At 43.8% G+C, this 25,310-nt stretch overlaps 1 protein-coding gene across 2 annotated transcripts in view; it reads left to right on the top strand.

Moving 5' to 3' along the window:
* LOC136881075 (uncharacterized) overlaps window positions 1–25,310 on the top strand; it is a 205,310-nt gene that overhangs the window by 127,426 nt on the left and 52,574 nt on the right. For both annotated transcript variants that reach the window (XM_067153694.2, XM_067153702.2), the window contains exon 2: window positions 12,378–12,468. In XM_067153694.2, the coding sequence (XP_067009795.1) occupies window positions 12,399–12,468 (70 nt within the window). In that variant the 5' untranslated portion in view covers window positions 12,378–12,398. The remainder of the gene's footprint in view (window positions 1–12,377; window positions 12,469–25,310) is intronic.

The raw sequence follows: 25,310 nt of genomic DNA on the forward strand, positions 1-25,310 counted from the left end.
GCTCTAGCCCGGCACCGTGCCAGGCGTGCACGTCTATGCTGTGGAGTCCATGGTAGTCTTCTGAGCGGACGCCGGGAGTGCAGGCCTCCTTCAACCAATCGACGGGAAATTGTTCTGGTCGATATTGGAACAGCCAGGGTGTCTTGCACATGCTGAAGAATGGCGGTTGACGTGGCGTACGAGGCTGCCACCGCTTGGCGGCGGATGCGCCGATCCTCGCGTGCTGACGTCACTCGGGCTGCGCCTGGACCCCTCGCACGTGCCACATGTCCCTGCGCCAACCATCTTCGCCACAGGCGCTGCACCGTGGACACATCCCTATGGGTGTCGGCTGCGATTTGACGAAGCGACCAACCTGCCCTTCTCAGCCCGATCACCATACCCCTCCTAAAGTCGTCTGTCTGCTGGAAATGCCTCCGTTGACGGCGGCGTGGCATTCTTAGCTATACACGTGTCCTGTGGCACACGACAACACGTTCTACAATGACTGTCGGCTGAGAAATCACGGTACGAAGTGGGCCATTCGCCAACGCCGTGTCCCATTTATCGTTCGCTACGTGCGCAGCACAGCGGCGCATTTCACATCATGAGCATACCTCAGTGACGTCTGTCTACCCTGCAATTGGCATAAAGTTCTGACCACTCCTTCTTGGTGTTGCATTTGCACTGTCAGTCAGTGTATTAGGGAGTAAATGCAACTTAATGATTTTGATTAAATAAAGTATGGAACTGAATTGGAGAGTATCTTGTAAGATATTATTTTTAGTGATAAATAATAACCTAAAAACCGTCTCAAGTAGCGAAAGACGTTGCGTAATTTAAGTGAATTTACTACATATAAGAATATTCTAACCCACATTTCAGACATTTAAGTCAGAGATTTTCTCTTGTGGGATCCATTAAGCGCTAATGCAAAGAGTGTAAATGTTGTCTATGTGTTAATTAAGTAGGTCGAAGGGGAGGGAATTTTATACGAGAATGATCATTTCCGTCGGCTCGGTTAGCTTTTTTTTTTCTTTGTACATTTATATTGTTTTCTCTAATACTCAAAAATTTGCTTTTATTATCGACTCTCATGCCTTTGCTGGCAGGACCTAGTGTTTACAGGGCACTATGTCTTCTGGTATGGGCTAGAGCAATTTTGTTACTTTCATTGATCTGTCTCTATCTTATCCTTGGCTTTGACAGTATGAAAGAGTCTGAGGTATGAGCGATGCTAGTAATGCCATTCCGTCTGCAGCCAGTCCCTGCTATGAATGGTGTGAAAATGTTGCTCATAGGGTTGGTTGGTGCATGCATTTCACTGGGCTTGGCAGACTGATATGTAATAGCAACTTCTGGCTCGGTGAGGAAAGCAACGGGAAACTTCCTCACTCCTCATTTCCCTAGTACACCTCTTCAGTGACGCCTAGGCCATTTAGGACAGTTGATGGCAGAGCTGTTGAGGATCCAACCAGCCTTAGGGCTGAAGACTGAACATACATATCGACTCCATTCCGTGTGAAGGGAGGGTGAAGTAGGGGAGTGAGGGAAGTGTTGCGGAAAATGATTCTGTCCTTTGGATAGGGGAGGGGTATGTTGCTTCTTCATGTTCTAATGTATTTTTGTGTATTAGGGAGTAATGCAAATTAATGGTTTGATTAAATAAAACTATGGTATTGAATTAGAGAGTATCTTGTAAGGTTTTTAATGATAATAACCTAAAATTCGTGAAACACGGTGCATAAATTCAGAGAATTTACTACAGATAAGCACATCCTAAGAACCTCCATGGCTCAGGCGGCAGCGTGCCGGCCTCTCACCGCTGGATACCGTGGTTCAAATCCCGGTCACTCCATGAAAGATTTGTGCTGGACAAAGCGGAGGCGGGACAGGTTTTTCTCCGGGTACTCCGGTTTTCCCTGTCATCTTTCATTCCAGCAACACTCTCTACTATCATTTCACTTCATCTGTCAGTCATTAATCAATCAATCAATCAATCAGTCAATACTGATCTGAATTTAGGGCAGTTGCCCAGGTGACAGATTCCCTATCTGTTGCTTTCGAAGCCTTTTCCTAAATGATTTCAAAGAAATTGGAAATTTATTGAACATCTCCCTTGGTAAGTTATTCCAATCCCTAACTTCCCTTCCTATAAATGAATATTTGCCCCAGTTTGTCCTCTTGAATTCCAACTTTATCTTCATATTGTGATCTTTCCTACTTTTATAAACGTCACTCAAACTTATTCGTCTACTAATGTCATTCCACGCCATCTCTCCGCTGACAGCTCGGAACATACCACTTAGTCGAGCAGCTCGTCTTCTTTCTCCTAGTTCTTCCCAACCCAAACTTTGCAACATTTTTGTAACGCTACTTTTTTGTCGGAAATCACCCAGAACAAATCGAGCTGCTTTTCTTTGGATTTTTTCCAGTTCTTGAATCAGGTAATCCTGGTGAGGGTCCCATACACTGGAACCATACTCTAGTTGGGGTCTTACCAGAGACTTATATGCCCTCTCTTTTACATCCTTACTACAACCCCTAAACACCCTCATAACCATGTGCAGAGATCTGTACCCTTTATTTACAATCCCATTTATGTGATTACCCCAATGAAGATCTTTCCTTATATTAACACCTAGATACACTGCCTGACAGAGCAAATGCAACACCAAGAAGGAGTGGTTCGATAGGGATGAAAGTTAGGGAAAAAACAGAGACCGCACGGAAGAATAATTGATGTTTATTTCAAACCGATATGCAGGTTACACAATGCGCACGGCATCGACTCAGTAGGATGTAGGACCACCGCGAGCGGCGATGCACGCAGAAACACGTCGAGGTACAGAGTCAATAAGAGTGCGGATGGTGTCCTGAGGGATGGTTCTCCATTCTCTGTCAACCATTTGCCACAGTTGGTCGTCCGTACGAGGCTGGGGCAGAGTTTGCAAACGGCGTCCAATGAGATCCCACACGTGTTCGATTGGTGAGAGATCCGGAGAGTACGCTGGCCACGGAAGCATCTGTACACCTCGTAGAGCCTGTTGGGAGATGCGAGCAGTGTGTGGGCGGGCATTATCCTGCTGAAACAGAGCATTGGGCAGCCCCTGAAGGTACGGGAGTGCCACCGGCCGCAGCACATGCTGCACGTAGCGGTGGGCACTTAACGTGCCTTGAATACGCACTAGAGGTGACGTGGAATCATACGCAATAGCGCCCCAAACCATGATGCCGCGTTGTCTAGCGGTAGGGCGCTCCACAGTTACTGCCGGATTTGACCTTTCTCCACGCCGACGCCACACTCGTCTGCGGTGACTATCACTGACAGAACAGAAGCGTGACTCATCGGAGAACACGACGTTCCGCCATTCCCTCATCCAAGTCGCTCTAGCCCGGCACCATGCCAGGCGTGCACGTCTATGCTGTGGAGTCCATGGTAGTCTTCTGAGCGGACGCCGGGAGTGCAGGCCTCCTTCAACCAATCGACGGGAAATTGTTCTGGTCGATATTGGAACAGCCAGGGTGTCTTGCACATGCTGAAGACTGGCGGTTGACGTGGCGTGCGGGGCTGCCACCGCTTGGCGGCGGATGCGCCGATCCTCGCGTGCTGACGTCACTCGGGCTGAGCCTGGACCCCTCGCACGTGCCACATGTCCCTGCGCCAACCATCTTCGCCACAGGCGCTGCACCGTGGATACATCCCTATGGGTATCGGCTGCGATTTGACGAAGCGACCAACCTGCCCTTCTCAGCCCGATCACCATACCCCTCGTAAAGTCGTCTGTCTGCTGGAAATGCCTCCGTTGACGGCGGCGTGGCATTCTTAGCTATACACGTGTCCTGTGGCACACGACAACACGTTCTACAATGACTGTCGGCTGAGAAATCACGGTACGAAGTGGGCCATTCGCCAACGCCGTGTCCCATTTATCGTTCGCTACGTGCGCAGCACAGCGGCGCATTTCACATCATGAGCATACCTCAGTGACGTCAGTCTACCCTGCAATTGGCATAAAGTTCTGACCACTCCTTCTTGGTGTTGCATTTGCTCTGTCAGTCAGTGTACTTACAATGATCCCCAAAAGGAACTTTCCCCCCATCAACGCAGTAATTAAAACTGAGAGGACTTTTCCTATTTGTGAAACTCACAACCTGACTTTTAACCCTGTTTATCAACATACCATTGCCTGCTGTCCATAGGAGTGCGACAGGCCTCCGCAGCCGGCACAATTCCTATCCTCGCCGCAAGATGGGGACATCATTCATCCCATCCCTGACCCGGTCACTGACTGGAAAACAGGTTGTAGGTTTTCATTTTCAAGCACATCGTAACCCAAATTCGAGACAGAGATTCATATATTGGCTTGTGGTCGAAATAGTTTGTCCATCCTTAGTTCTGTTGCCCTCCACAGCGATTATAAATAAACGAGAGCGCTTGGAAGTTTGAAACTGACACAAGATATAGTTTATAAAATCAATACAATGATGACCATAATATATGAACTGTTAGTGAAAAGTAACTACTTTCAGGGAAGTAAATGAATCGGGCCGATGACCTTCGATGTTAGGCCCCTTAAAACAACAAGCATCATCAGTAAATGAATCATCTCCACTATCATGGCGTATGCAACGATACTGTCCTCCATCTACAAGCATGAGATATAACTCTTACCGCTGAAACTGGGGATTAACATCTAACAAATTCTTGATCGTGGATGCTTTGTTCTAGGTATTTCCTTGGTAGAGATATGATTCGGGCATTCTTCGCATGCTTGGTTCTTTCTCGATGAAATGCCTCTTATACAGTGAGGTAAATATTTTTCATTTTGATATAACGAAATTAGCATAGTCCCTCCGACTGCTCTGGAGTTATTGCGTTTGGAGTGCGAAATCTAAGAAATGAGGGATGAAGGTTCGTTGAAGGTAGGTGCCAATGAGCACAGAATAACAGAGAGACGGTGATAAGTACTGGAATGCATTCGCTCGCTGAAGTCGAGTTTAGTGCACGTCATCATATCAGCAAAATCATCAGTGTAAGCCAATGGGCACAGAAAAAATAGGACAGATAACCAATGTGCTCTCAGAGTTGAAGCCAACTGCCACATGTGACCGCCATATTGCTTGAGCCAAAACATTATAGACTGCTTGCTGTCTATTACTGATCAATCTATGACTTTACAGTAAATACAACAATTCCGTATTATGATTTTATTTTGTTGAGATACTGAAAGGAGGTGCAGCATAAAGGAAAGTAGGCACTTGGGAGAGAAATTTAAAGAAATACGTATAAATGGCAGAAAATTGAAAATAAAAATTAAATAGTTCAAGAGGTTTGAAATCACTTCAAACAACTTCAAATGTTAGTGCCAGCAGGATTTTATATCTACGCTGTTCCCGACACCTGTTCAATCCGTTTTAAAATATTATATTCTCTGGTCCAAATATATTTTAAAACTAAAAAAGAATTGTTGTAGATATTAAGTGTAGTGAGCCTCCGTGGCTCAGGCGGCAGCGCGCCGGCCTCTCACCGCTGGATACCGTGGTTCAAATCCCGGTCACTCCATGTGAGATTTGTGCTGGACAATGCGGAGGCGGGACAGGTCTCTCTCCGGATACTCCGGTTTTCCCTGTCATCTTTCATTCCAGAAACACTCTCCATTCACATTTCATTTCATCTATCAGTCATTTATCATTGCCCCAGAGGAGTGCGATAGGCTTCGGCAGCCGGCACATTTCCTATCCTCGCCGCTAGATGTGGGCTTCATTCATTCCATCCCTGACCCGGTCAAATGACTGGAAACAGGCTGTGGATTTTCATTTCATTAAGTGTAGTAAATAGCTTATGAAGCCCAGCAATGAAGAACTAGTCTAAACTAGCGTTATTGAGATATCACAGAACTAGATTTCAAAAGATTAATATTTGTTTGGGTTTCTTTCGCATCCGAATGACAATTCAATTCTTTTTTCGTAAGTAGCAGAACACATTAACGTCATCAACGAACATGTTCTGAACATTTTGAAAGGTGATAAGATAACGTTCAGTCGCTGATACAGAGACTTAGCGCATGGATAAAGCTATTACGAACGCCAGATCAGCACTCAAAAATCTCCAGTTTCTTTTTTCAATAATAATGGTGATGAATAAATTTTACTTCTACGACCCTCTTCAAAATGGCTAGAATTGGCGAGATACCACTCACTTTCACAATACAAGGTATGGTGCTTTTGCAGCATTATGATTCCCTGTACTTTGCTCTTTCACTGTTAGTCAGCACAGCATTTTAATGAGTTTCTATAGTCTTTGAGTACATTCTTATTGCCGTGACGGAGACACGCCTTGTTTAGGGTGTGTGTCTGGTTACAAGGGCACGGCTGAACAGCGATGGGAAGAGTAGAAGAAAAAGTAACTGGGATGAATATTACAGTTACCTGAGAAATATTTGCCGCCTCTGTGGTGTACTGTTTAGTGTGATTAGCTTCCCCCCCCCCGGAGGCCCGGGTTCGATTCCTGGCTCTGCCACGAAATTTGAAAAGTGGTACGAGGGCTGGAACGGGGTCCACTCAGCTTCGGGAGGTCAACTGAGTAGAGGTGGGTTCGATTCCCACCTCAGTCATCCTGGAAGTGGTTTTCCGTGCTTTCCCACTTCTCCTCCAAGCAAATGCTGGGATGGTACCTAACTTAAAGCCACGGCTGCTTCCTTCCCTCTTCCTTGGGTATCCCTTCCAATCTTCCCATCCCTCCACAAGGCCCCTGTTCAGCATAGCATGTGAGACCGCCTGAGAGAGGTTCTGGTCATTCTCCCCAGTTGTATCCCCCGACCCAGAGTCTAAAGCTCCAGGACACTGCCCTTGAGGCGATAGAGGTGGGATCTCTCGCTGAGTCCGAGGGAAAAACCGACGCTGGAGTGTAAACGGATAAAGAAGAAGAAGAGAAATATTTTGCTCAATTGCAAATTAACTTTCCAACAAGTAATTTTGTCTTCATCGTCATTTCATCCTCATCACGGCGCGCAGGTCGCCTACGGGAGTCAAATAGAAAGACCTGCACCTGGCGAGCCGAACCCGTCCTGGGATATCCCGGCACTAAAAGCCATACGACATTTTATTTCATTTCATCAATAAAATAACAATTACTTTACAGAACGCTAGTCTTAAGGAAATTACTGACTTTTTTGCATGAAGTTGAAACAAAACCAAAGTTTGCAAAGAAAATACAGTATATTGAACCTCTGACCTTCAATATTATAAATTTTGTGTGGGTTTCTTTTACCATACCAACATTAAGTGGCTATCAGTAGGTGAGACTAAACACGATAGCTTGGAACTTCCGAAACGATCTTTTCCCATTATTTTTATTTTAGTTAATGACTTGTGGGGTTTCAAATAATTTTCCATTTACTCTTCAGAATAAAATAATAAGTTCTTAGAATTCTCATCGCTAAGCTCTGACTTGTCTGGGGGAATACATATCGGGAAATGCATTTACTTAAAGGACGCCCTGCAGGAGCACTTGAAGTAATACGTGTATTTAAAATCGCTGGGATTGATATGAAGCGTTTGGAAATGCAGTTGAGCCTGCTTTATATGTAACTCTGTCCTACGTTATTTCCTTTAGGTCTCGGTAAAATGTAATTTAAAAGCGTGTTAATTAAACCTTATTTATACGTAATCCGTTTAAACGAAATTCGCTGCTAAACGCATTAGGTGTCAGTGAAATATAACCTGAGTTTTGCGTAATTGTAATGATCACGTGCCCTTTTAAAACAAACTACTGTATTTACTAAGTTTCCTCTTTGTCGGCGTAGGCGGAAGTAGAGCGGTCGGGTTTCGGTGCTGAAACAGAACTCAAAGAGTTTCGCCGAGTGACATTGTTGACAAACAAACAAAGACAAACCGAGCGAGTCCCCTTCGCTCCTCCTCTACCTTGGTCGTTTTAGACCCGCCGCCAAAGATTAAGATACATAACAAGCAAAGTGAGCGGTTTCGGTGCGGGGGGTAAAAAATACAGTAAATTTGTTTGAATATGAGAATTTCTTTCGGGCGAACAACGGAGAAGTAAAATGTCCACGGTGCCGGTATCTGGTGTTTACTGTTGAACAGTAGTTTTGTCATTCAGTTGCTTTTGATTAGCCATGGAAAACAGAAAAATGAAAAGTTATACCCTAGATGAAAAAGTAAAATGTATACAAGAAGTGGACGCTAATCCACACAAAAGAAAAACTGAAATTGCTTCACACTTAGGGATTGCTTATACCACGCTATGTACAGTCATCAGTAAAAGAAACGCTTCTTTTGGATGAGTTCTTAAAACTGGGATCAAAATCAGCAACGCGCAGCCGTCAGCCAGAAAAGGTACGTAGATTTGGAGAAAGCACTTTTCACATGCTTCCAGCAAAAGCGGGCTGCAGCTCTACCAGTTAGTGGAGGCATGCTGAAGGCAAAGGCGATGTATTCTGCTAAAATGATGAGTATCACTGCTGAACTCAAGGCTTCATCAGGATGATTGCAAGGATTTAAAGATCGTCATGGAATCACAGGGAGAACAAATTGCGGTGACTCAAACGCTGTGGACGACGTCACGGTGCAACACTGGAAAGAAGAGGTTCTGCCGCGTATCGTAAGCGATTATCAGCCTGCAAACATCTACAACTGTGATGAGACCGGCTTATTCTACAATCTCCTTCCTAATAAAACATCAGCTGAAAAAGGTAACTCATGCCATGGAGGGAAGAAAAGTAAAATTCGTGTAACAGTATTTCTCGCCACCAATGCAGATGGATCTGACAAACTTCCTCCACTTGTGATAGGAAAGTCAAAGAATCCGAGGGTTTTAAGGGCGCGAAAACAAAACCTATGGAATATGAATCCAACAGAAATTCTTGGATGACTATGCTTCTAATGGAACAGTGGCTGAAAAACTAGACATTAAAATGAAAAAGAAACAGAAGAAGCTCCTCCTTCTTATGGATCTATGTGCAGCACATCTACCTCAAATCGTACTGGACAATGTCCGAGTGAAATATTTCCCTCCTAACTGTACCAGTGTTCTACAACCGCTTGATTTGGACATCACTGCAAATTTCAAAGCGCATTATAGAAAAATGCTGGTTCAACATTTAATAACACTGAGTGATGGAGGAAATGAACCTCTCTCCATTAATTTGCTACGAGCCATGGACTTACTTCGGCTGCCTGGAAGCAGGTGTCATCCTCCACAATCAGCAACTGTTTCCGCAAAGTTGGTGTCTTACCAGAAGAGGTTGCCTCTAATAATGATTATGGGGACGAAGTTTTGTCTGGCATTGAGCTAACGCTACCGGAGGGTGTAGAATTCGATACTTTTGTGCATTTCGATGATGATCTGGCTGTATGTGGAGAACTATCGGATGAAGAGATTATTGCTGATGTATGCCAACAACGCGGTGGTGATGGACGAGCTACAAGCGATAGTGACAGTGATGGAGATGGAGATAACGACTTGAATCTTGAAATACCTGAACTGAGTAAAGTGTTAAGTGCAATCGATGTGTGTAATAGAGATGGGGAATCTGATTCTTTTAGAAGAACCGATTCATTTGAACCGATTCACTAAAATGATTCGTTCATTTGATTCGTTCATGTAATTCGTTCACTCCAATACCACGCGATGGAGAGCCGAAAGCGAAACCATGGACTCAGATGAACCATCCCGTTATGTTCTTTATAACTGCTACTGCTTTACATGTTTACAGGTTACAAGATGTGAAATGCTCAAGGTATTAATAATAATAATAATAATAATAATAATTGATAGCATTTTAACAAGAGTAATAAGCTTTTTAGAGGTTACAGTAGAAAAATGCTACACAACTGTCTGACTACAAACATAAGTAGGCCTAGCTACCATTCGAAACTATACGAGAATCGAATTTCAAATTTATAGTAGATATGAACATTTTTGTGGCCATGTTTCACGCGTTAGTTCACGAGAACAAGAACGTGAACGGGAACCTTGATTTAAACTTAACCTAACACTTCGCAACGAGCCGGAAATTGAGTGTATATTAAAGTTCCGAGAAGTGTGTGACTTGAAACTACGTGATAATTTCTTATTAAAAAATGTTTTTTCCTGTAAGGTTAGGTTAGGAGTATTTGACTTGTGGACCGACTTTTAGTTCAGGTTAAATAAAAAATAACAGAGTCGTTCTTCACAAGTAGTCATTGATTCAAAAATGGTGAATACCCGATTTGGCGATATGAATCAGAACGAACGAGGAACGAAGGAACGAATTGCCGCGTTGCGGCTGCCATCTCTCGATTCAGATTTCGATTCATAAACGAGTCGATTCATTTCGTTCACTGAATTGTGATTCAATCGTTCAGTGCAATGATTCGTTCATTTTGAATCACTCGTTCAGAATCTCCCCATCTCTAGTGTGTAAATGTTACATCAGTGCGAAAAGTTGTAGTAAAAATGCTTTTAATTCATTACTAAGTTTCCAAAAGGAGGTTTATACTCTTAATGGACGAAAAGTGAAACAAGCCAAACTATCTGATTTCTTTAAGGCTGGACCAAGTTCAAAATACTATTTTCTGTCTTAATGTATTTATTACTTGCAAGGATTTACACGTGTAGGTCTATTCCATTTGTTTTTCAGTAAATATGTGATGTATTGCGTAAGTCTGATTTCTAAGTAATTCTGAGTTACAAGTAGTTTTTCCTCTTTCCTTTGATATCCGTATAAGTCAGGTTCAACTGTGTATATTGGTGTGTAGTCATGGGTAGGGCTAGGACTTCAATGCCCTATAAAATACTAAAGAATGCACATTAAACAAGCAACCATGACCTAAAAATCTCAATAATGCCCAATACAAGTTATCTGCCCTTAAAACTACAAACATTTCATTTTAATATCTGCTTTTTAATGTAAATTAAAATGACATATTATAAAATAATATAATTTAGCAAATGTCAATTTTATTTAATTCAACAAATCGAAACATGAAAGAAAGATCTATAGACAACTGATAAAGGTATTTCATTTTACTTTTACTGGCAAATGTTGATCGTTCATTTAATCAGAACTGAATTGCAATGCGCATTAAACACCATTTGTAAACTTTCAAAGGGAAATGACAGCCGACTGTCTGCTAACTCCTGTACATTCAGAAGCTCCTCTCCACTTGTAGTGATACTAGAGGAGCATACTTAAAGTAAACTATGTCAGTTGCTTCTAAGTTGTCCAATAGATTTATTTCTTTTCGTCGCTCAGACACAGATAGGTCTTATGGCGACGTTGAGATAGGAAAGGGCTAGAAGTTGGAAGGATGGGACCGTGGCCTTAAAAGTAAGGTACTGCCCCAACATTTTTCTGGTTTGAAAATGGGAAACCACGTAAAACCTTCATCAGGGCTGCTGATAGTGGGGTTAGAATCCACTATTTTCCGAATGAAAAGTCACAGCTGCGCGCCCCTAACCGCACGGCCAAATGTAGGCTGTAGGCCTACCTTAATTAAGGCCACGGCCTTTCCATTCCTAGCTCTTCCCTATCCCACCGTCGCCATAAGATCTATCTGTGTCGGTGCGACGCAAATCAAATTATAGGCTACATGTACCTTAATGATACGATTTACGGTAGATTGAGATTTACAAAGACTTACTGGCCTAACATTGTATTTACAACACCAATAAGTTACATGGAAATGAATACAACAATATTGAAATATGTCTTTTTGGAAAAAGGCTCCAATTTGCTTTATTCTTATGTACTCCTAAAACCAAACCCCATGTTGCAACAGCCCCGAAGAGTCATGGCCTATCAAGCGGCCGCTGCTCAGCCCGAAGGCCTGCAGATTACGAAGTGGCGTGTGGTCAGTACGAGGAATCCCGTCGGCCGTTTTTCTTGGCTTCCTATAGCGGGGCCGCCATCTAACCGTCAGATAGCTCCTGAATTGTATTCACGTAGGTTGAATGGACCTCGAACCAGCCCTCAGATCTAGGTAAAAATCGCTGTCCTGGCCGGGGATCGAACCCGGAGCCCCCGGGTAAGAGACAGGTGTGCTACCGCTACACCCTAGGACCGGCTTTATATACGCCTACCAGTCACCAAATTATCCTTCTCATTTCCCTTCTACATCAAACAAATAAGTAAACACTAGTTTCTATTTAATATTGGAAATATTGAACTGCTATATTGAACTACATCGTGGTTGTGATTATTCTTTTTTTTTTTTTTTTGTTTACTTCCTGGTACTAGGCACACTTTGGCCTGTGCATTGCTGAATGTATCTTATTTTTACGTTGGACTGCTCCTAACCAGTTCTCCCACATACTGGTGTGCACCAGTAGCCAGCACCCTACTCTACTATATAAACACTAGATGTCTGTACGCTAACTAGTTCTTCTTTTCCTGCAGAGCCAGCGACTTGTCGTAACCATGGAGACGTGGAATGTGTTGAACGCTCTCTCGGTGTTGACTGTTGCTCTCTTGGCAGCCCTGCCGACAGGTAAGTAGCTCAGGAAAGAGGGATTACAATATATTCACCATGGTATGTTTTGGCGCCATGAAATTGGTTGCAGGCGACCTATTCCGTGTTCCCGAATTCTAATCATCATCATCATCATCTGTTTACCCTCCAGATTCGGTTTTTCCCTCGGAATTAGCGAGGGATCCCACCTCTACCGCCTCAAGGGCAATGTCCTGGAGCTTCAGACTCTTGGTCGGGGGATACAACTGGGGAGTATGACCAGTACCTCGCCCAGGCTGCTGAACAGGGGCCTTGTGGGGGGATGGGAAGATTGGAAGGGATAGGCAAGGAAGAGGGAAGGAAGCGGCCGTGGCCTTAAGTTAGGTACCATCCCGGCATTCGCCTGGAGGAGAAGTGGGAAACCACGGAAAACCACTTCCAGGATGGCTGAGCTGGGAATCAAACCCACCTATACTCAGTTGACCTCCCGAGGCTGAGTGGACCCCGTTCCAGCCCTCGTACCACTTTTCAAATTTCGTGGCAGAGCCGGGAATCGAACCTGGGCCTCCGGGGGTGGCAGCTAATCACGCTAACCACTACACCACAGAGGCAGACGAATTCTAATCTCACTGAAGATAAGTACAGAAAAAATGCTCTCGTCAAATAAGTCCTAGAAGATAAGGTTCAAGACCAGCTTTTATAAGATAATTTTTAAAAACAATCAGCTTAAGCAGGCAATAAATTTTCAGAAATGCACACCACATTTTTTCTTATTTTACTTATTCCTCCCCGTAGCGGGACTTTGGTCTTTCAGGCGCCCAGGTAATCAGCTGATTCGAGCAATGCTTCCGCCTGCTTGGAACTGGGCCACGGCGTGAAACAGCTGACTCGGGCGGTGAAAAAGTGTACCGTAGTGTTATGGCATTATCTGCTAGAAAGTATGAGAAAATCTTCGAGGATAACCACATTGAGGGTAGCCTTCATTTGTGGAGGTTTCAAGGAGACGTGATAGAAGAGTGGAAAATTGCTGACTTCTCACCAAGAGGGCCGCGGGTCGAGTACCAGTCAATGAATTTCATTTCAGTTTTGAAACGAAACATTACACTCCTGTGGTTCGGATTCTACGTTTGCTTCTTTTAAAATTGGTTCTTCGTTGCAAAGCCTCCGTGGCTCAGGCGTTAGCGCGTAGGCCTCTCACCTCTGTGTTCCGTGATTCAAATCCCGGTCACTCCATGTGAGATTTGTGCTGGACAAAGCGGAGGCACGAAAGGTTTTTCTCCAGGTACTCCGTTTTCCCTGCCATCTTTTTTTTTTTCCAGCAACACTCTCCACTGTCATTTAATTTCATCTGTCAGTCATCATTGCCCCAGAGGAGTGCGACAGACTTCAGCAGCCGGCACAATTCCTATACTCGCCGCTGGATTGGGCTTCATTCACTCCATCCCTGACCCGGTCACTGACTGGAAAACAGGTTGTAGGTTTTTTTTCCTACGTCGCACCGATACAGATAGGTCGTATGACGACGACGGGACAGGAAAGGGCTAAGAGTGGGAAGGAAGCGGACATGGCCTCAATGCAGGTACAGCCCGAGAATTTGCATCGTGTGAATATGCGAAACCACGGAAACACTTCTTCAGGACTGCCGACAGTGGGGTTCGAGACCACTATCTCCCGAATACAAGTTCGCAGTTGAGCACCCCTAACCGCAAGGCTAACTCGCTCGGTAGGATTCTACTTAAAAAAGGGAGTCTCGTGGTTATGACAACGATATCTATAAATATAATATTTTATTATTTCTTTCTTTCTTTTAATCTGCTTACCCTCCAGGGTTGGCTTTTCCGTCGGACTCAGCGAGGGATCCCACCTCTACCGCCTCAAGGGCAGTGTCCTGGAGCATCAGACATTGGGTAGGGGGATACAATAAAATAATATAAGAATATAAACTGTCCTGAACTCAACAATAAATTAGGAGTTTCTTACGTAAGACTTCGTGACAAGATGTGGAAGACATAACAAATAAGCTTGCAGCCCTGCCTGGCCTACAGGCTCGCTGCTATCAGCAATGACATGTGAAATTTTATGTAATCCCTCCCAATGGAACATGACTTCTGTTTTAAAAAGTAATACTTGTTGACCAAGATTCGACTCAAGGCCGTTTAAGCACTGATATTCGGCTATCACGTCACGTAGTGTCGTCTAATATGGTTCAGGAAGGAATAATAATAATAATAATAAAATAGTCCGCCTCTGTGATGTAGTGGTTAGTGTGATTAGCTGCCACCCCCGGAGGCCCGGGTTCGATTCCCGGCTCTGCCACGAAATTTGAAAAGTGGTACGAGGGCTGGAACGGGGTCCACTCAGCCTCGGGAGGTCAAATGAGTAGAGGTGGGTTCGATTCCCACCTCAGCCATCCTCGAAGTGGTTTTCCGTGGTTTCCCACTTCTCCTCCAGGCAAATGCCGGGATGGTACCTAACTTAAGGTCACGGGCGCTTCCTCCTCTCTTCTTGTCTATCCCTTCCAAACTTCCCATCCCCCCCACAAGGCCCCTGTTCAGCATAGCAGGTGAGGTCGCCTGGGCGAGGTACTGGCCATTCAACCCAGTTATATCCCCTACCCAATGTCTGATGCACCAGGACACTGCCCTTGAGGCGGTAGAGGTGGGATCCCTCGCTGAGTCCAACGGAAAAGCCAACCCTGGAGGGTAAGCAGATTAAGAAAGAAAGAAATAATAAAATAATATACCGGTACTGTATTTGTGGAAAGTCTTATATGTTAAGTTATATTATGTCGTTCTTCATAGTTCCATACGCATATCTGGTTATCGTGTCGTACATAAATAAAATTAAATGAACTGCTACGTATCTTTGGCCTACTACCCGACAATGCCTGTCTTAGTGTAGGACGATGTCGAGTGACGAACACGGCAGTTTTCCGTTCCTCCGTGGTGCATATTGTAAAAGCCAGTCATTCTGAGTAACGATATTCGGAGCACAACTAGTGGTTTGGATGTTATGGAAAGCGCTACTCATAGTGTCGGTCTATTGCAATAGCACTTTCTGGTCCAGTGAGGAAAGCAACTGCAAACTACTTCACTCCTCATCTTCCCTAGTACGCCTCATTCGGGCGCCACCACCGACATTTTTGGTTTTCACATAACTACACAATATTTGATAGTGCTATTTAAGGATCCAACCATCCTTCAGGCGTATGATATAAAAGACAGGTAGTGTAAAAGCTAATTCGTATTACACATCAAGATTTCTTCATTAATTATTTTTCTTCTAAAGGTGCTTTCTGTAAGTTTTTTTAATACGCTCTCATTACTACTGTGACTGATCATACCTAGTAGTGGAACAACATGTGACATTAATACCTCCTAGTACAAACATCTATTAATACCTATGTATCTATCCGCTATTGCCTTTCTGTCCGAGACTTCGTTTTTAATCAAATGAAGTCCGACTCCATGGCTATATGATTAGCGTGCTGATCTTTGGTCGAAGAGGCCCCGGGTTCGATTCCCGGCAGGGTCGGTTTTTTACCATAATTGGTTAATTCCCCTGGCACGGGGACTGGGTGTATGTACATGGGGTCTTCATCATCATTTCATACTCATCACGACGCGCAGATCGCCTACGGATGTCCAATCAAAAGATTTGCACCAGGCCTCTCCGGAGGCCAAACGCCATTTTATAACTCAAATCAAGTAACCTTTATTGGCTGAACATCATGTATGAAATACGTAACACAGGGGAAGATAGACATAAATTTGGAATATAAATTACATTACTACAATGTAGAATTTCTTCCCTTCTTTATCTATTTACCCTCCAGGGTTGGCTTTTACCTCGGACTCAGCGAGGGATCCCACCTCTACCGCCTCAAGGGCAGCGTACTGCAGCTTCAGACTCTGGGCCGGGGGATACAACTGGGCAGGATGACCAGTACCTCGCCCAGGCGGCCTCACCTGCTATGCTGAACAAGGGCTTTGCGGGGGATGGGAAGATTGGAAGGCATAGACAAGGAAGAGGGAAGGAAGTGGCCGTGGCCTTAAGTTAGGTACCATCCCGGCATTTGCCTGGAGGAGAAGTGGGAAACCACAGAAAACCACTTTGAGGATGGCTGAGGTGGGAATCGAACCCGGACCTCCGGGGGTGGCAGCTAATCACACTAACCACTACACCACAGAGGTGGACGTATAATTATAAAGTAATATATCCATTATATCTAATGATATTTTTCGTATTGATGGAATGCCTGAAAAGTACTAGAAAGTTATTCTCAAACTTTTATGTCTGATATTATTTGTTTTTAATGTTAATGATACCGGGCGAGGTCGCCGTGCGCTTAGGGACGCGCAGCTGTGAGCTTGCATCCAGGAAATAGTGGGTTCGAACCCCACTGTCGGCAGTCCTGAAGATGGTTTTCCGTGGTTTCCCTTTTTCACACCAGGCAAATGCTGGGACTGTACATTAATGAAGGCCACGGCCGTTTCCTTCCCACTCCTACGTCTTTCGTATCCCATCGTCGCCATAAGACCTACCTATGTCGGATGCAACGTAAAGCAAATAGTAATACGTTTTGAGCCTAAGATGGCGAGTTCGATACTGTTCTGTCTGGTGGTACTGGCAAGTACCCAAGTACGCCAGAGTCGTGTCGGTAGATTTACCGGCACGTAAATGAACTCCTACGTGGTAAACTTTCTGGCACTTCGGAAATTGTAAGAGAAGTTCTAGATGTAAAATTATTAATATTATTAGTAGTAGCAGTGAAGCCCGCTTTTTTGTTTGTTTTTACTTTAAGTCGCACCGACACAGATAGTTCTTATTGCGACGATGGGATACGAAAGGCCTAGGAAGTGCAAGGAAGCGGCCGTGGCCTTAATTAAGGCACAGCCCCGACATTTGCCTGGTGTGAAAATGGTAAACCACGGAAAAACCATCTTCAGGGCTGCCGACAGTGGGGCTCGAACTCACTATCTCCCGATTACTGAATACTAGCCGTACTTAAGCCCGCCTGGTGGCCATGATCGTTAAGGCTTTGAAGTCTAAACGGCCTGACACAGTGGTTAGCCGGTTCGAGTCACGTTGGTCGAAAAGAATTTCACCATCAGAATGCTGGCCGGCAGGATACGGGAGGTGGTGGTATTTAATTTCTAATCACTAGATTGCGTGCCAAAAGCCTGGATTAAATTTCAAACCTCTCCACATTGTTCATAGGGAGTGAGGTCATATGACGCTGTTGATTCGTCCGTCGGATGGAGACGTTAAGCCTTCAGTAGACCCCTTGGTGCTATTTGACTGGAGTAGGCTATGTGCTGGCACCGGGTTTCACCCTCTTCCTTCCTAATATCATAAATCATGTCATTCATTTCATCTCATTAACTCCTCCGGTCATAAAAACCCGCTACGACAGATTCATCCCACCTCATACCCGACCCCGTAGGGAAACGGGACGGGGGTTATACAAACAAGTAGTAGTAGTAGGTCCGGCTCCACGGTTAATTTGTTAGCTTAATGGCCTTTGGTTCAAGATATGCCGGATTTGATTCCGGTCAGGTCGGAGATTTTAACATTTATTGGTGAATTCCTCTGGTTCGGAGGCTGGGTGTCAGTGCCATCCTCACAGACGAGCAGGTCGTCTGTAGGGCGTCAAATCAAAATAACTACACCACGCCCCTACAGAGGCCAAGCCCCATTATTATTATTATTATTATTATTATTATTATTATTATTATTATTATTATTATTATTATTATTATTATTATTATTATTATTATTATTATTCAATCAACTCATGGCACATATATGCTCCTGGCTGGTCAAGATGAATGCTGCCCAGCTAGATGGTATGTTGGTATGGATGTGTCACGTAGTCATTGTGACAATATCCTCAGTCGTATTGTTTGGCTTCCGCGGCCGGACTCATTGCCTCTCATATTTGACAACTTCTCAGTTGGCCTCTCGTGGCTGAGTTGACCCCGCCCTCAGTCCAGGATTAAAATCCTTGGACTGGCCAGAAACTGAACGAGACGCCTCCGGATAATAGGCAAGGCAGGCACGCCACTCTTAGTAGTCTTAGATCACGCAACTGGTTATTATTATTATTATTATTATTATTATTATTATTATTATTAATGCTGCATCTTGAGGTACTAAATCTCTATGACGCATGACTAATAGTTAGTGTAGCATCGAGTGAGTTGGCCGTGTGGTTAGGGGCACGCAGCTGTGTCCTTGTATTCGGAAGGTAGTGAGTTCGAACCCCACTGTCAGCAAACCTCAAGATGGTTTCCTGTGGTGTCCCATTTCCATACCATGCAATGATGGGATTTTTCTTTAAATAAGGTCATAGGCGCTTCCGTCCCACTCCTAGCACTCCCCCATCCCATCGTCCTCATAGGACCTATCTGTGTAAGTACGACGTAAGACAAATTTTAAAAAAACCGTTAGTGTAGCGCTAGACTCTGGCGTGGTAGGACGTCGTGTGACGTGTTGTTTAATTCGTTTCAGTAGCTTTTACTGTACCGATGCAGGCTGCACTTGAGAAAATTGTGGTGCGGAGAATTGCAAAACTCTTTCGTGAAATGTCCAAAAATAGATGGACAAAAATGCAGGGATGATAGAATGGATTGTAAAATTCCCAATATTCCCAAATCACCATTGTTGAGCGTCAAAAGGCGTATCGACTCCATCTCAAAGTTAAGAAATAATGTTATTGGTTTTACGGTTTTCGAAGACGCTGAGGTGCAGAAATGTTGTCCCGCAGGAGTTCTTTTACGGCCGATTATCGTGAGACGAGTTCCACGCTACTAGAGACTAAAATGAGCACATCTACTCTCCTAGTGGGGGAAAAAATTTTGGAACTCATGGTCTTGAAGAGTGTAAATTTGTTTAAAATTCTTTCTTTCTTTCTTTCTTTCTTTCTTTCTTTCTTTCTTTCTTTCTCTCTTTCTTCTTTCTTAACGTGTTTACACACCAGGGTCGGGTTTTCCCTCGGACTCAGCGAGGGATCCCACCACTACCGCCTCAAGGGCAGTGTCCTGGAGCTTCAGACTATGGATCGGGGGATACAACTGGGGAGAATGACCAGTAACTCGCTCAGGCGTCTTCACATGCTATGCTGAACAGGGGCCTTGCGGGGGATGGGAAGATTGGAAGGTCTAGACAAGGAAGAGGGAAGGAAGCAGCCATAGCCTTAAGTTAGGTACCATCCCGGCTTTTGTCTGGAGGAGAAGTGGGAAACCACGGAAAACCACTCCCAGGATGGCTAAAGTGGGAATCGAACCCACCTCTACTCAGTTTATGTCCCGAGGCTGAGTGGACCCCGTTCCAGCCCTCGTACTACTTTTCAAATTTCGTGGCAGAGCCTGGAATCGAACTCGGGCCTCCGGGGGTGGCAGCTAATCACATCAGCCACTACACCACAGAGGCGGACTTGTTTAAAAATAATAAATTAAATGTCAACAGTAAAATATCAACCCATAGACAGATACTTTATTTCGACAATGTCTATTAGGCGGTATGCCTTTGCTGGCGGAACGTAGTGTTTACAGTGCACTATGTCTTCTGGTATGGGCTAGAGCAATCTTGTTACTTTCATTGATCTGTCTCAGCTTTATCCTTGGCTTTGACAAAATGAAAGTGACCGAGGTATGAGTGATACTAGTAATGCCATTCCTTCTGCAGCCAGCCCTGCTATGAATGGTGTGAAAATATTGCTCATAGGGTAGGTTGTTGCATGCATTTCAGTGGGCTTGGCAGACTGATATGTAATAGCAACTTCTGGCTCGATGAGGAAAGCAACGGGAAACTAGCTCACTCCTCATTTCCCTAGTACGCCTCTTCAGTGATGCCTAGGCCATCTATGGCAGCTGATGGCGGAGTTGTTGAGGATCCAACCAGCTGAGGACTAAACATACATATTAGGCGGTACGTACGAATGAGTCAAAACTTGTGACACAGCCACGTTCGATTTATTTATTTATTTTATGAAGAAAAGCTTACCAATATAATTTTGTGAGATATTTTTGCCCGACAACATTGATATCAACCTCTAAAATCGTAATGCTATCATCAATATTCATCAGTTTATCCATAATGCATTGAGCGCTTCACTATTTAGCAACATGATAGAGTTGGAGGAGAAGAAAACTCTATTTCCAGTACAATGCGATGTCTTTGATGCTCCTGACAATCTTATCTGGAAGAATCAACATTCGAGTAGCTCCACTTCTCACTGCAAAATTAGCCATTCATCCATTGTACTTATTGTCGTGTATATTTATGTTTACAAGATATACATAGTATTTATCAAGGCGCATTACCGCTGCGGGAAGATCAGTTTAGTTCAATGAACATTGTTTGCATCTGAACTTAACGTCATATTCAATGTCATCTGTTAGCTACTTAGCAAACCTACCTGTTAGTGGAAGATAGTGAAGGTTCCCGCGTGGATACGGACATAGAATACATATAATGTGTTTCCTGCCTATCGTAAGAGGTAACTAAAAGGGGAGCTCCAGATACGTTCAACTTGGGAGTGTAGGTTAGCGACCACGGGGCTCCTAGCTGAGTGGTATTGCTGCCTGTTACTTGTGTCAGGCTACTCAGTTTCAACTTTGCTATCTGATCTCTCCTAGTCAGAGAGGGTATATATTGACGAGATCTAGAATGTCTTTCATTCCCACGCTCTTTGTGGCCCTTCGCTTTCTCTTTCTGATCTCTTTCTTCTTCGAATGGTTGGACCTCTTCGGATTAGATTAAGATGGGATGGTTCCCCTGTTGTACTTCCATTTAAAATAGCACCGCGATCGTGAAAGTAAAGTATGACGAGAGAACGTTGGAGTACAGAAGTCACTGTTTTAAATTTAACCACTTTTTATAGTTGTTTGGCTGAACAGAACTGCTTTAGCGTTAGGGATTGGACTATTAATTCAATATTTGTACTCAGTGGAACTATTCAATGGGGCGAAAGTGGGGATCTTTCCCTTTGGAAAAGATTGACGCTAACAGTTTTAAATTCGTGAGAGAAAGCTCCGATGACCTCTTCGGGTGAACCAATTGATTGACAGAAATGCTTCCCATTTCCATTTCGTCAACATAACCTATCATTGCAGGGACGGCATCTAGAAGACTACAAAAGAACACTGGTGTATTGAGGTTCTAGACAATAACTGAGAAACTTATATTCGGGACTTACTTTAGTTCTTTCAGGAAGTTAAGTCTAAGGTTTTCCTTATGAGTCTAGGTGGACCCCGTCTCACAGATTTCTCAGCCAAAGAAAGTCTTAGAAGCGGAGTCAGACACCTTCAATAGTAGTTGACATTCTGCTAGTACACCAGCTTTTCGATCGTAATTCAAAACCAAATTTACCTACGAAAGTCACCTATTAGGTCATGGCAACCACGTTTTGTTGAAAATGCATGTTTCTTCTTGAGTCTTGAAATATACATTATATCGGATCAGACACGTTCTACGTAATGTATTTTAGATGAATAATTTTTGCAGTGAGTTAGTCTAGAGAAGGGAGCAAAACTACACCTGTCGAACTTATGGATGCTTACCTTTTATATTTCTCTATCTTGGAAGTAATAATGTTGAATACGGTTGAATAACTTTACGCATCTGTGAATACTGTAGCCTGTACTCCGAAGAACACATTGGTACATTAACCTTTTCCATCCCATGCCCGAGTTAACTCGGATGTCAACAGTTCTCCCTCTGTCCCAAACACGAGTTAATTCGGATTTAAACAATGCGCTCTTCTCCACTTCCGAGTTCAGTCTAACGCTGTTGACATGCTTTGTTCAGACGAGGGACGATTCATAATTCGCCTTACCGTTTTTTTGACGATAATTGTGTGCCTTGTGTTTTTCTTTCGCAGCTGTCTTCTGAGATGGGTGCACGGGAGTGTAAAGAAATATTATATTTTAGAAATTTTAGGGAATGATGATGCGTCTGAATTTTTATGAATATAGTGAAGATAAGTTGCAGTGAAACAAGCTGCAGATATTTATCACGCCAAGTTCTTTCAAGTTTTGGGAAAAGTGTTAGGAGAAAATTATTGCTAATATTGTCGTTCCATGACTTTTCAGTAGCTGTGTAAATACAAAGTATTTATGGCCTATTACAACCACTGTCGAAACGTCCAGAAAAATCTGGTACGGGGCATGCATAAGGCTGAAAGAAACTCGGGAGTGAAAAGGTTAATAACCTTAGGTACTCACCGAGATTATCACTCGCTCTCAACGATGAACTTGGCGATTGTTAAACAGCATCAGTACGGACAGTCACAGAGCGCTCTGGACGAGGCATGTTGGCATTTGCTTATCATGTCTTCATTCCGTACTCTGAGGGCTACCCCAATAATGGTGTGACCGACGGATCAAGGGAAGTTCGACCGAGGGTCAAAACGCCAGTTAAGATCAGTATATCCACGTAACAGCACGGAGGAGAACTTCGACAACTCAGCAATTACGAGATGGCTTCTTGAGGGCAATCGGGGTCAGTTTATCTGCACAAACTACAGTCAGGTGGCTGTATAGTGCCCATTTAAGATAACTTCCACTAGAGAACCGCCATCGATTATGCATCCGGGCATATCTAACGAGGTGTGGGAATGCCTGTGTAGGTTGTGGACAATCAAAATCAGCCATTCTAAGCCTTTTACATTCATAATCAATGCAGTTCATATCCGGTGTAATAACTGCCCAATTCATATGGTAGATACCATGAAGTTTCTCACTGATGAACCTTGATGAGTCGTCGACAAAAATGAAATCAGCATCATATTCATCCCCAAAGTGTATACTGCAGAACAGTTGATGTCCCTCACATTGGTATCACAGGTGTACGACGCCCATGCATATTCCCAGCTATAAACATTACACCACCACGGAACCAACCGTTTCGTAACCTTTTCGCCGGGATAAGTAGCTCAGGCGGTTGAGGCGCTACCCCTCTCACCCCAACTTGGCAGGTTCGATCCTGGCTCAGTCCGGTGGTATTTGAAGGTGCTCAAATACGTCAGCCTCGTGTCGACAGATTTACTGGCACGTAGAAGAACTCATGTGGGACTAAATTCCGGCGTCTCCGAAAACCGGAAAAGTGGTTAGTGGGACGTAAATATCCTACAGCATTACTTTATTATAACCAAAGAAAAATATTTCAGTTTGTAAAAGTTTACATTCCCAGGTTGTGTGTCTCGTGGTACAAAAAACAACATTCTGTAACTTTATTATTGCATCGCATCCTTGATATTCCAGTTTATGTATTTCTTATACTGTATATCTTATTACAATGTATTGGTGTATTTCTTTGACCACCTGGCTGTTTTTGCAAATCTGCCTGTGTTAAGGATGACAGGCTGTTATCAAACAGCTTGTCTTGATGAAGACACTCTTTATGTCTTGTAAACAGGAGATAACAACCTATCACTCTCGAAGCAATACAGAATTTGTTTGGTATTTTTCGGTATGAACTGGAAATTGTGAGTTTGTTCAAACAAGGGCGTTTTGTTGAACTCGGTTATGCGTGCGATAATCTCAGATCGCGGTGATTCTCTTTCTCACTCTCTCTTTCTCACACTCGCTCATGGGGATCCACAGTATAACTTAGAGGCAGTTGGCTGTGTACGTGTCCTCAATGATTTAACGTGCCAATATAATAATAATAATAATAATAATAATAATAATAATGCCGGGCTGAGTGGCACACACGGTTGAGCCGCTGGCCTTCTGACCACTACTTGGCAGGTTCGATCCTGACTCAGTCCGGTGGTATTTGAAGGTGCTCATATACGTCAGCCTCGTGTTGGTAGATTTACAGGCACGTAAAATAACTCCTGCGGGTCTAAATTCCGGCATCTCGGCGTCTCCGAAAACCATAAAATATGTAGTTAATGGGACGTCAAGCAAATAACATCATCATTATTAATAGTAGTAATAATAACTACATACAAGGAATGTCCCGCAGCCAACTCGTGGATAAAGAAAAAAAATACTCTGAGGCCTTAACAAGGGATGAGTGGTAAGAAGAAATCAAGGTCAAGGTATATATGTAAGTGCTGTAAGAGCCGTTCCGGGCAGATCTCAAGATCGCTGCAAACACTGTCTTTTAGTGAGAAAGAAACCCTTGGTCAAGTCTTAGGAGCTTGCCCACATAACGAAATCCTGTGCAATGCTATTTATCACCGTGTACGATCAACAATACCAGAGACCCTCCGTGTATAAAGATGTCCACGAATCGTCGAAAATGGTAGCACTAGGAGAAATTACAGCCTTACGAGACAACAGTATTGGATGAATATAACCGACCCTACGGTAATAATCGAGATCCACGCAGAACAACCAGCATAAGTCCACAACGATAAGTGTAGCATCTACAACGTAAAAATTCCCAAATACAAATAAAAGTACCAGCTATCGGGTGTCTTCGTAATTCACCTCATGATAGGGTCTAGAGGAGGAACTCTCACTCATCATTTCGTCTAGTTCTTCCGACAGTGTAGCTTAGGCAAGGGCCTAGTATAAGACGTCTTCATGAATAATGCAGCTAACTTGTAACCAGTTGGCCTCCCAACGTCGTACTTTCAACTTTAAAATATCGAACATACACTAATGATGAATGGGATGTCCAATAACTGATTTTTACAGGGGTATTGCTGCCTGCAGACTATTCACGTCGGAATATGAAGATATAGCCTAACAACCGGACATGCCTTTGCTGGCTGGACCTAGTGTTTACAGTGCGCTATGTTTTACGGTATGGGCTAGAGCAATTTTGTTACTTTCATTGATCTGTCTCAGCTTTCTCCTTGGCTTTGACAAAATAAAAGTGACTGAGGTACGAGTGATGCTAGTAATGCAGCCAGTCCCTGC

Source organism: Anabrus simplex, chromosome 1 (genome assembly GCF_040414725.1).
Source record: "Anabrus simplex isolate iqAnaSimp1 chromosome 1, ASM4041472v1, whole genome shotgun sequence".
Lineage (NCBI taxonomy): Eukaryota > Metazoa > Arthropoda > Insecta > Orthoptera > Tettigoniidae > Anabrus > Anabrus simplex.